Raw genomic sequence first — 12988 nt, 5'->3', positions numbered from 1 at the left:
ACAAACCCTCCCACACACACACACACACACACACACACACACACACACAGGCCAGGTCATCAACTGGTGCAGACTGGTGAAGACAGGGTGCAGTAGAAGAGTGAGCCTGGATGCCACCACTGTGTCTCAAAAAGGATGGCTGGACTGACTACTGGGAAGCCGTATTCACTACATGCTGACTTTAGTCACAAGGCCACTGTAAGCTATTAGGCATGGGCAGGCACAGTCACAACTCACCTAAAGTAGCAATACTCCCTCATAGTCTACGCATTCATCTTTCCTGGAAAATGCTGATAGCTCCAGTCTTTTCTGTACGCTCAAGACTGGTAGCCTTACAACTGTATATTATCCCCATGTGTCTCTAATCAGAGGCAAGCAGTTACAGCTTCAATATTCCCCCCCTTCTTGGACCATTAATTTAAACAAGGTTGCGTTAGTTAATAGTAAGGGCTTTTGTCCTCTCTGCAAGACTTGAGAATTTTGGCAAATATTTTTGAACTCAGCAGAGGTACACAGATATTAGAGATCTATACTATTAGTCGACAACGTTCTTGATATTTCAGAGATAAGATTCTGAAACACTATATGCTATTGAGGTCCATCAGTGATGAATCAAACTGAAAAACTGAACATGACAGCTGATATATCATACATATCTGTAGTATTCTCACATATATGGGATTATCTCTACATTGGTGGGCAGTTTTGCTGCCTAACAAGGTATCTCCACTTATATTATGCCACATGTGCTGTGATGTCCAAGGTATACCACTTATATTATGTCATATGTGCTGTGATGTCCAAGGTATTTTCACTTCTATTATGCCACATGTGCTGTGATGTCCAAGGTATATCCACTTATATTATGCCACATGTGCTGTGATGTCCTAGGTATAACCACTTATATTGTCACATGTGTTGTGATGTCTTAGGTATATCCACTTATATTATGCCACGTGTGTTGTGATGTCCAAGGTATATCCACTTATATTATGCCACATATGCTGTGATGTCCTAGGTATATCCACTTATATTATGTCACATGTGCTGTGATGTCCTAGGTATAACCACTAATATTGTCACATGTGTTGTGATGTCTTAGGCATATTCACTTATATTATGCCACGTGTATTGTGACGTCCTAGGTATATCCACTTATATTATGCCACGGACATTTGCAATTTCATCATGAAAGATGACCTAGCAGATGAAACAAGAGTGAAATCAGCATTTGGGACATACAACGGTCTGGAATGCAATGTGTTATATGGTATTCCAAGGTGACTATATTGACAGTTTTGCAAAAATATTTAAAAATGATTATGTCACAACAGTATATTCGATTTCATTAAAATAAATCTGTTAGTTTAAAACTGTCTGATATTATTTTATTTAAAACAGGTAAAATATTTTATTATCTAGTCATATCAGGAATATAAACACACCCATAAGCAAAATCTAGATTAAAGTGTACCTTAGGAGAACCATTTATTTTTCCTGTAACTTAAAACTGTTTTGTATCAAAACATATGAGAAAATAAGTCTTTCTATTACTTAATTTACTTGCATGTAATACATATTTTTATGTCAGTTTGCTCCCGGTACCCTGTTGCTCATCATGTACCACCCAGTCAAGTCAGCCAGTTCTGTACCTATCACCATGGTGATGTCAAATGGGAGGGGCTATCATTCAAGACAGCCATCAAGGGTGCATTTCTCCCCCTTGGTCACTCAGACTACTATGGGGGAGAAGATGTGCAGTGGGCAGTCAGTAGGTGTCCTCTCACTTCTACAAAAGGTGGTCCCTTAAAACAGTACCTCTTCCTTCAAAGCATTCAAGGTGATTTTTCAGGTCTCCACCTGGGAAATTGGATCAATCCTGTGTACCTAACCCTTCCTGCTGCCATGGGAAAGGTGAGTAGAACATCCACTTTCACCCGCCCCCATCTAGTTCCTCCAGTACTGGACCCACTAACTGAACCCCAGTTGCCTGGTGCGTGGTTAGGACTCCTTCACTCTGAGCCACAGACATATGCAAATGTAGGTGATTAAAAATAAACTTAGGCATAAAATACTGTTGCCCATTTTACAACTTAAATAAGTCTTGGAGGCATGAATGTCACAACTGTTACCACATGCAGAATCAGAAGCTGTTGGCCTTTTCCATTTTGAGTTGCATCACACAGCTGCCTTGGGAATGTAATAATATCAGTACCATGTGCTCTCTGCCATGCCTTATTGGCTGCATGGTCCCTGGGAATGTAGTAACATCAGTACCATGTGCACTCTGCCATGTCTTATTGGCTGCATGATATGCTGGATTATTACTTTACTGCTGGACAGGGTATGAAAATGCAGTCTATCAAACCTTGTTTTATGCACTGCAGTTGGCCAGATAGAAAATGAAGAACGGATTATTTTCACAGGGGTATAAGGTCTGTTGCACTTGCCTCTTCCAGTAAAAGAGTCTGTGCCACCCCATCTCCTGCCCTACTTATATATTCTAATACAAGCTCAGAGAAAAGGTAAAATTGTTTGATTTTCTGCACCAGAAGGTATTTAACTTTCATGTGAGGTTTTGCAGCCTCAGAGCTAGAATGTAAAAATATGGGTGACTTCAGGGTTGCCCATCTGCCAGAAAAGAAATCTTCAACTATCTTTGATCTCATAAACCGTTCATTTAACAGAATTAGTAGGCTCCAGGTTAATAGGGCAGCCACAGTGGTGCAGCGGTTAGTATTGCCACCTCACAGCAAGAGGTTCTCCGGTTCAATTCTCAGCTGGGGTGCCTTCTGTGCGGAGTCTGCATGTCCTCCCTTTGGTCACGTGGGTTTCCTCCCACATCCCAAAGACATGCTGTAGGTGGATTGGACACTCCAAATTGGCCATAGGTGTGCATGTGTGTGCCTTCTGTGGAAGGTTGGATACTGGGCTGGCACCTTGGCTCCGTAAAACTCCACTCCCAATCATGAGTGGACAGGTGATCCACTGTGGTGACCCCTAACCAGGGAAAAAGCCAAAAGAAGAAGAAGTAGGCTCCAGGTTAATCACCTTGGATCCTCCTTAGTGTAAAGTTTTTGCTCTGTTATTCAATAACACTATTGCTTCTAACTTTTGGCATTACTTTTTGAGCTTATAACAGCTCACACCCTATAACAGTAGAAGGTCGATATCACTGAAACTGATTAAAATGTGTTTATGAATGAATTTTACCTGCTGCTGTCCATCAGCTTTCTTTTTGCCTACCTAGCAAATAAAATGCATTGTTCCTTAAAACACCTGATATGCTACTAGCTAATAACACTACAGCAGGTGTTTCTAACAATGGATTTTCAGATGATTCTGTTTGGGAACAGTACTGCTATATGGGGTTACGCACCATAACAGCACATGTTCAGACAGCAGATTCACTGCTGCAGGAAGTTATTACAGGATTGGAATTAAGCCAACTACTGCTGTCAGTCAGCCTTTTAATAGTCATGAATTGAGGCTGCAGACCGATGACTCAAGGAATATTTGAAAGAAGAAAACATCTGGCCAGAAGACTGACATCTGTCTTGAATTTATTCCCAAGGATCACAGTAGTTTTCCTGTAAAATTTATCATTGTGATGCATATCTATTTACCAGTAAAGCACACATTTGATTTATTGTTTATGGAGGAAGGGTTAGCAAAACAAGCATGTAGTCAATGTTTTAGGAAACAACATGAGAAGAAGGGAACTATCCTTTCTGAGTGACTATCTAAATGAATTCAGTTAGCAGCTTGAATACTTTTCTATACAAATATGTTTCCAGTTGGCAGGCAACATAAAAAAACTTCTGTATCCATCCACAACCCCTTTTTCCCCACATGGGGTCAGGGTGTCACTTCAACAGTGACCATCATCTATAGCCAAGGTTTACACTGCCAGGTGGCTAGCCCTGTTATGGTACTTCTTCACCACAACTCACCTATGGCCAATTTAGAGTGTCCAGTCCACCTACTGCATATCTTTGGAATGTGGGTGGAAACCTAAGCACCCAGAGGAAACCCATCTGAAGACAGGGAGGACATGCAGACTCTGCACATAAGGCACCCCAGATGAGAATCAAACTGGGAAACCTCTTGCTAAGAGGCACCTACACTATCAACTGCACCACTGTGCCACCCTTAAAAAAAACTCCTGTATATAAATTACAAAACTGCAGTTATAAATCCAAATAAAGTCAGATTCAAGTACAAATAGAATCTAAAAAAAATAAAGCAATAGTTATAGTAACAATACTAACAATAGGGTTTCAGAAACCGTAACGGGGGCGGGGGGGGCAAATCCTTTTAAAGAGTACAGCTTACTCTACAGCCCCATTTGGAACAGGAATCAAAATGTTACAATTCTTTTTGTACTTTTGTGCATGTCATAATCAAGCATGTGGGCCTAGTTCTTTTTTTCTAGTACCTGTATTTTGTGTTAACCAATGAAACGGCTACCAATTTGTTTTCGGTGTGTATCTTCAGTTAGCACAACTAAAAATGAATTGATTAACAAAAGTGACATATGTTAAGTCTTCTAAGTGTCACTGATTCCAATGCATGAAGAGAGGTGGGAGCAATCTACAAATAGGTAGCCACTTATTTTTATTAATTGTAGTATTGTACTTATCCTTTTAGAATGACAATTCTATTCCATTTAGCATACTCTGAATGATCCCATCCAACCAGACTGTGCACCTCTTAATAGAATCAGCATATATTTAGTTATTTTAATAGCCTGGGGTTGAGATGGTATTCATACTGAAAAAAATCTCATTTCATGTTTATTATATGAGTCCTGTGTGAATTGCTATGTTTTACACATTTCTTCTAGATCCTTGTAGGATATATTTTGCATGCACCATGATTTTACTCACTTCTGCATGATCTGTACAGCTTTTTGTCACCAGCATGAATTCAGTCTGCTATGAAAGCAATACTCAAACTTCTAGTGGGTTTTCACATTTACAAAACATAAAACCCAGGACGTATAGCTAGGCTCATATTTGGATTTTCTTAGGTATGAAACACAAAACTGTGTTTACCAGGGAAGGAACTGCAGAGTACGCAACGAAAACCACAACTAAATTTGTGCTTACGTTTGAATTAGTTTCTTCAATTGCTGTCATCGGCTTATTGATGCTGTTCACAAACTTGTTCACATGCTCAAAGTGCTTTGTCATCTCTGTCGCCAAAACCATGTCGATAATAGCTTGCCGTAATGTTCGATACTGGTTCCTAACAGAAACAAATAAACTTATGATAGCCATGCATTTTAACAGGTGAACTTTAAACTTTTAAGAGTCTTATTGTTTTTGTATGTTAAATATGTAAATTTTCTTACAGAGGACATTTTCTAAATACTCTATGGGCATCGTCTAACATATTGGCATGAAAGAAAGAAAAAATAACAGTGTGAAGACATAGTAAGGGATGCAAAGGAAGAAAAGGCAACAATTCTAGCCCAGGATTATTGGACATAAATGAGGAATCATTTCTTGAAGTTCTGTCACTAAATAAGAAGTACTGTACATACATATGACTGATGTTTCATTCTGCTGCCTTACAAATAACAAATGCTTTGAATTATGCATGTCCTTACTTCACCTCCTGCAAGAATGATACTTTTTTTTTTTATTTTTCCCTAATTTGTTCCTTGACTACATTGGCAGTAATTCAGCGTTCCTTTTTGTAAACAGGAAGTCAGCTTTTCCAGTATCCTTGATCTTAAATAAGGCCATTCAGCTAATAATCTAATTTGTTGTGACTGTTCAACGCACTCTTAATAGAGTAACAGTAGTTAAGTCATGCCCCAGGATTTAATAAAATCCATGTAGGCACAGTGTAGAGCCTACACAGGACATTACCACGTCCTTGTACATGGTTTCTCCTTGGCAGCTTGCCATGCATATATGCATATTAATCATTGCGTGATGTTGAGGGAGAGCCATAGAACATGGTTACTGAATCAGTGTAGGGAGTGTAGTGCCAGTTGTGCCTGCAGATGAGTAGGACACTCCCTGCACTGTCCAATTGCATAATGTCAATGTTTATTACATTGTTTGAAGTATTTTTTTTTAAAAAAAGGATATTTGTGTGGTGCGGCATGGAGAGCAGCAATGCTAAGTGGCACCGACACACCTGCCAGACATCTAAAAATAGAAACTGGATGCAATTGATTATTTATTTAAAGGTCATGTTTAAGCATAGCTGAGCAGGTTTGCATGGCATGGTGCAGTGCTCAGGAGTGCTTATAGGCAGCTCAGAGGTATATGCAAAGATATAAAAGAATTCCAAATATCATCGTAGCTAAATGGGTAGAGGTAAGACCGCATGAGCAGTAGGTGCAGGGGTTGAATACATGGAAGGGAAGATAAGCACTTCTTTTTGAAATACAAATGATACCAATTATTTTTAAATTCTGGCCTGCTGCACTCCACTAAGCTCTGCTGAGACCTGCGAAGCATCGCATAAACACAATAACGGCTGAAAATGTTTATGCAGTGCTCAGCTCTGTTTAGCTGGTTTGCAAACAGCTAAGCACTGCTAAGCATTTGGGTTTTCGAGTTTTCGCACTTTGCAGGTCAGCTGTGCTGGTTTGCACACTGCTAAGTGATGTGCCACATTTTTAAATGTTGCCCAATGGTGTGTAAGGTGGGAAAACAGGCTACATTAAGCCCAGTAGGCAGAAATATAGCATAATTCATTGGAGTTCTGTCTCTGAAAAATACTATGGCAGGTGTTGGTGAGGGCTTGCACTTTCAGGTGCAGCACTGGGGGATTCTGGAGTCCAGGGTCATGGTTGGACTCCTAGTAAAAAAACATGAAGACTGGCTGCTATAGGGAGGTTAACAGGGCTCAGAGTGCAAGGCAGAGGCCTGGGACCATCTGGCAAGGGAACTCACAAGTGCAGCTGGTATCCCCTGCACAGGTGAGTAGTGTCATCACCACCAAGACAACCTGAAAAGATGAAAGGGGGTCACTTGGGTCCAAGAATTTCGGGCAGGGCATGTCCCACATTTATGTAAGTACTTTTAACTCTGTTTCACCAATATCTAATCTGAATGTCTGCTAAACTGGTATGCATAATAGTGTGCTTCTCTCACAACAGCTGCAGAAATGAGGGCTCGTAACCTCGCACCATGAATGTGGTGAGTATGGATGTATTATGCTAACTGTAGTGAAATAAGCAAGAAAGAGTAAAGCATTACCTGTACTAAAGTATGTACAGTAAAGTTTGTATTGCAATAAATGTGGACTTAGCACTGTAGTGCAATAAATAAATAATGCCAGCTGTAGTGCAATAAAACCATGAAACAATACCATTACCTACATTAAAGTATATACAATAATGTCTGTAGTGCAATAACTGTATAAGTAGAGCTGTACTGTAAGACCTGAATAATTACAATTGTTGTCCGTCCAATAAAAACTCAAAACAATACCAGAAACTGCATTAAAGTATATACAATAAAGTCTATTGTGCAATAACTTTCTTGGGTGGCATAAGCCAGGGAACCTTGTTGGCTAGGCTTACATAGGCTCTCGGGCCAATAGCCTAGTACCTACCTATGAACCTATGAACCTATGAATAAGTGTGAAATTAGAACTGTTTGTCAAGAAATGAATAATGCCAACTGTTCTGCAATAACACATGAACCAAACCAATAACATCAAGGTTAATGTTTTACATCAGGTTTGTCTTGATTTAACCATTGCAGTACAACTGTATGTATTCAGGCTGTAAGATAAGGTGCTGCAGTCACATGTAACACTGTAATAGCTACAGTATGCAAATATAATGGGAGACAAATGTCTTATTTAACACATACAGTATCCCATTCAAAGCTGTTTCTAGGACAATATTATCCACATAATGCTCTGTCATCCACAAACAGTGGGTAAGCAAGGTATATGGGTGAGGTAGCCCACTCCATGATCTGATATTGTTTGTTGATTTCATAGATATTTCAAACCAATAACAATATATTGTGTACACCTGCATTCTATATACTAATGTATAGATTACCTACTATCTCTGTCATGCTTGTATTTCATGCATGTGTGTTCTACTGTCACTGCAGTCTAGTGTAAACTGCAGTAGTAGTACCAGGTCACATACTGGTTCCATGTGAGCTCTTGGCAAATATCAGTCAGTCATTAGTTAGCAGTGATTCAGTAGCTCAGTTTGTTAAATGCTATATTTTGCCACACACAGACCAGGGTTCAAATCCAGTGCTATGTAGCACTAAATATTACAGTATTAGTGACATAATGTTTACAGATTCTCTCTCCACAGGAACTACAGGTAAGTGGGTGAGGTAGCCCATATTATGAGTAAATAATTGTGTGTTTAGTTGTCACAGGCTGTTAAAATCATTAACAAGAATGTGAAAGTACAGCATAACAAAATAACTAAATATAATAATTATAATAAAATAAAATGAAATAAATAGCATGTGTAATCTTGGTATGGCTGTATGCCTGAAGTGTCTGTTCAAAGTTGCTGCAGCCATTTCATACATTCCTTGCAGGTGTCCTCTGCAGTCATTGCTATTGGGTTCTATCCCCATGCCTGCCAAGCAAGGCATGAAGGTTGTTTAGTTTCTGAACTGTACACATACTTCTCTCAAGTGTCACGCTGTCACATAATGTAATTAGTAGTGCATAATGATTATATAAATTGCAAAGTATCACTATATCAGCCCACAGTACACCTTGGTAGTTATATAGGTCCACCTGATGTGCCACTGTTCTGTGTAGTAGTTTACCTGCAGTTGTTCCTGCTTGGCCTATAGTGTCCCATGCAAATAGCTTGAAAGGTATGTATGTGCTACAGCAGTTATAGGGGACTTGTACACATAAAAAAGGACAGACCCGTAGAGTAGATAGTAGTACTGTTGTCAAGTAAATAGCCTACAATGGTACTAATGGACTGTTTTTCCCTCTCTCTCCACCCTTATCCTCATTTCTTTGTTAGTATTATTCATTGGTTGTGGTTCACTATTCACATATGTTGTTAAATTACCTGTATTTTGGGCATGTGTATTATTATTATTATTATTATTATTATTATTATTGTTGTTGTGTATTTTAATGGTTGCATATTGGCATATCTTGTTGAATTCTTTATTCACAAAAAACAAATAAACGCCGTTAAAACCATGCGTTTTCGTCTCATAGACTTCATCAGATTTAGCATGTGACCTGGTTTTGATACACTTTATACCCTATTTGAATTAGTGTGGAACCAATCATGAATTCATTCATTTAATTTAATCAAATACTGATAAAAAACCCCACAGAATCCAACCAACTTAAATTAAAAACAACTTTGACCGTATCCAATACTTATGTAGTATATGTCATAAATAACTTTATCTAAACATTTTTATTTCATATTGTACAATCTTTTAGTTAAAAAAACTATCCTAAAATACCTTTGTAATCATGTTTAAAACATTTAAAATATGTATAATGAATTTCATTTAGTGTTCTGTAAACATAGCGATAGACTGCCACCTAGTGGCTATATCTAAGATTACCTTTGTCAATTTTTTGCAGCTTTTAACTTTAACAGTGGTTTGATGGAAATGTACTCGTTCAATCCTGGGGCTTTGTTGGCATTCAAATATACCTGCCACCACAGCTCTTTATAGCCAACCATTTCCTCCCATGGACCCCCTCTTAAATCTTTTTTTATTTGGTCAATCACAAAGAATTTGTATCTGAAATTTTCACATAATAATGAATGCCTAAAAAGTGCATTAGTTTCTTTTCTACTTTTTATCTCATACATATGTTCATATATCCTCTTTTTCAAGGATCTTTCAGTCTTTCCAACGTAAAAAGAGGTACATTCTGTACATATGACCAAATAAACCAAGCCTTGGGATTCACAGTTAAAATACCCCTTACTTTTTATCCAAGTGCATCTACTTTCTAAGAAGACTTTTTCTTCATTAGTCAATTCACATTACTTGCACCTACCACATTTGTATGTGCCTAGTTTCAGTGGGTTGGATCTATCACCCTTCCTGTAACTATTATTTGTCTCTAGTATACTTTTAATGTTCCTAGAATTTTTATATATCACTCTGGGTGTCATATCTGGAAGCCCCTTTAAGTCAGTCAATGCTTTAAACTTATCCCATTCCTTCTGAAATGTCTCCTTAACCTTAATATTTAAAGCATTGTATTCCAATACCAATCCATGTTGGTAATTGTATTGGCTTGCTGCCGGAGACCCTTCACTATTCTGTACAACTTCCTTCTCCCCTTTTATTGGTCTGAATCTTCCTTTTCTCCCCAGTGTTACCTCTTTCCTTAATTCCTCTATGAATATTTTTGGGTAACCTCTTTCTAGGAACATCTTTTCCAATCTGTCACATTCTTTTGTGAATTCGGAGTCCTGGCTACACATCCTTGAACCCCTTACAAACTGTCCTTTGACCAGGTTCTTCTTACAAAAACTTGGGTGGCTACTTTCGTAATGTAGGAACGAGTTGACGTAAGTATCCTTCCTATATACTCTAGTTTCCCAAGAATCACTGTTTTTCATAATCTCTATGTCTAAATAAAAAATATTTTTCTGTGAAATATTGTGAGTAAACTTTAAAAAAGGGGTAGTTTCCCCTAAATAGTTTATAAATTCCTCTAATTCATTTAAATTACCTTTCCAAAAAATTATAATATCGTCCAGGAACCGTCTGTACATTATACAATGTTTATTGTATTCTGTTTGAAAGATGTGTTATAGCCCTTGAGAATATGGTTATGGAAGCTTTGATTGACAGTAAAATGTATTCCTATTTGAAGAAGGATAAACCCAGGATTCCAATAATCTTCGGCATTCCAAAAATACATAAAAATAAGGTCAATCCCCCCCTCAGACCTATTGTTTCAGCGGAATGCTCTAAAACTACACCATTAGCAAAATTTGTAGACATTAAAACCAAACACATATGGCTGAATAAGGAGGCCATATTAAGAGATTCCTAGGACTTACTGAGAAATTTAGGTCCGGAGCTGTTTGATAAAGACTTAAAGCTAGTAACTATTGATGTGGTGTACCTTTTTGGTTCCATACCATACGACGAAGGGACTAGGATGTTTGAGGAAGAGGTATTCAAGGACCAAATTTTAACACTAAATGACAAGATAGTGTGCACAGGCTTAATGGACCTAATTTTAAGGAATAATTTTTTGACCCACAATGGAGAATTTTTTCAACAGGTCCAGGGGGTAGCGATGGGGGCAGCCTGTGCACCTACCTTTGCCAATTTGGTCCTGGCAAACTGGGAAGAGAAACACATCTTTCAAACAGAATACAATAAACATTGTATAATGTACAGACGGTTCCTGGACGATATTATAATTTTTTGGAAAGGTAATTTAAATGAATTAGAGGAATTTATAAACTATTTAGGGGAAACTACCCCTTTTTTAAAGTTTACTCACAATATTTCACAGAAAAATATTTTTTATTTAGACATAGAGATTATGAAAAACAGTGATTCTTGGGAAACTTGAGTATATAGGAAGGATACTTACGTCAACTCTTTCCTACATTACGAAAGTAGCCACCCAAGTTTTTGTAAGAAGAACCTGGTCAAAGGACAGTTTGTAAGGGGTTCAAGGATGTGTAGCCAGGACTCCGAATTCACAAAAGAATGTGACAGATTGGAAAAGATGTTCCTAGAAAGAGGTTACCCAAAAATATTCATAGAGGAATTAAGGAAAGAGGTAACACTGGGGAGAAAAGGAAGATTCAGACCAATAAAATGGGAGAAGGAAGTTGTACAGAATATTGAAGGGTCCCCGGCAGCAAGCCAATACAATTACCAACATGGATTGGTATTGGAATACAATGCTTTAAATATTAAGGTTAAGGAGACATTTCAGAAGGAATGGGATAAGTTTAAAGCATTGACTGACTTAAAGGGGCTTCCAGATATGACACCCAGAGTGATATATAAAAATTCTAGGAACATTAAAAGTATACTAGAGACAAATAATAGTTACAGGAAGGGTGATAGATCCAACCCACTGAAACTAGGCACATACAAATGTGGTAGGTGCAAGCAATGTGAATTCGTACTTAATGAAGAAAAAGTCTTCTTAGAAAGTAGATGCACTTGGATAAAAAGTAAGGGGTATTTCAACTGTGAATCCCAAGGCTTGGTTTATTTGGTCATATGTACAGAATGTACCTCTTTTTACGTTGGAAAGACTGAAAGATCCTTGAAAAAGAGGATATATGAACATATGTATGAGATATAAAGTAGAAAAGAAACTAATGCACTTTTTAGGCATTCATTATTATGTGAAAATTTCAGATACAAATTCTTTGTGATTGACCAAATAAAAAAAGATTTAAGAGGGGGTCCATGGGAGGAAATGGTTGGCTATAAAGAGCTGTGGTGGCAGGTATATTTGAATGCCAACAAAGCCCCAGGATTGAACGAGTACATTTCCATCAAACCACTGTTAAAGTTAAAAGCTGCAAAAAATTGACAAAGGTAATCTTGGATATAGCCACTAGGTGGCAGTCTATCGCTATGTTTACAGAACACTAAATGAAATTCATTATACATATTTTAAATGTTTTAAACATGATTACAAAGGTATTTTAGGATCGTTTTTTTAACTAAAAGATTATACAATATGAAATAAAAATGTTTAGATAAAGTTATTTATGACATATACTACATAAGTATTGGATACGGTCAAAGTTGTTTTTAATTTAAGTTGGTTGGATTCTGTGGGGTTTTTTATCAGTATTTGATTAAATTAAATGAATGAATTCATGATTGGTTCCACACTAATTCAAACAGGGTATAAAGTGTATCAAAACCAGGTCACATGCTAAATCTGATGAAGTCTATGAGACGAAAACGCATGGTTTTAACGGCGTTTATTTGTTTTTTGTGAATAAAGAGATCAGCTGTATCTTTCTCCTGGGACTTTCTTCATT

The 12988-nt window shown here is 37.7% G+C and overlaps 1 protein-coding gene across 4 annotated transcripts in view; it reads right to left on the bottom strand.

Annotated features, from left to right (window-relative positions):
• PDE8B (phosphodiesterase 8B) overlaps positions 1-12988 on the bottom strand; it is a 2824882-nt gene that overhangs the window by 86754 nt on the left and 2725140 nt on the right. For all 4 annotated transcript variants that reach the window (XM_044063695.1, XM_044063696.1, XM_044063693.1 and 1 more), the window contains one exon: positions 5112-5250. In XM_044063695.1, coding sequence (XP_043919630.1) covers positions 5112-5250 — 139 coding nt within the window. The remainder of the gene's footprint in view (positions 1-5111; positions 5251-12988) is intronic.

This window comes from Protopterus annectens, chromosome 2.part2, assembly GCF_019279795.1.
Source record: "Protopterus annectens isolate FY-2018-M chromosome 2.part2, PAN1.0, whole genome shotgun sequence".
Lineage (NCBI taxonomy): Eukaryota > Metazoa > Chordata > Ceratodontiformes > Protopteridae > Protopterus > Protopterus annectens.
Note: the sequence above shows the minus strand (reverse complement) of the source record. Positions and strands in the feature narration are given on the sequence as shown.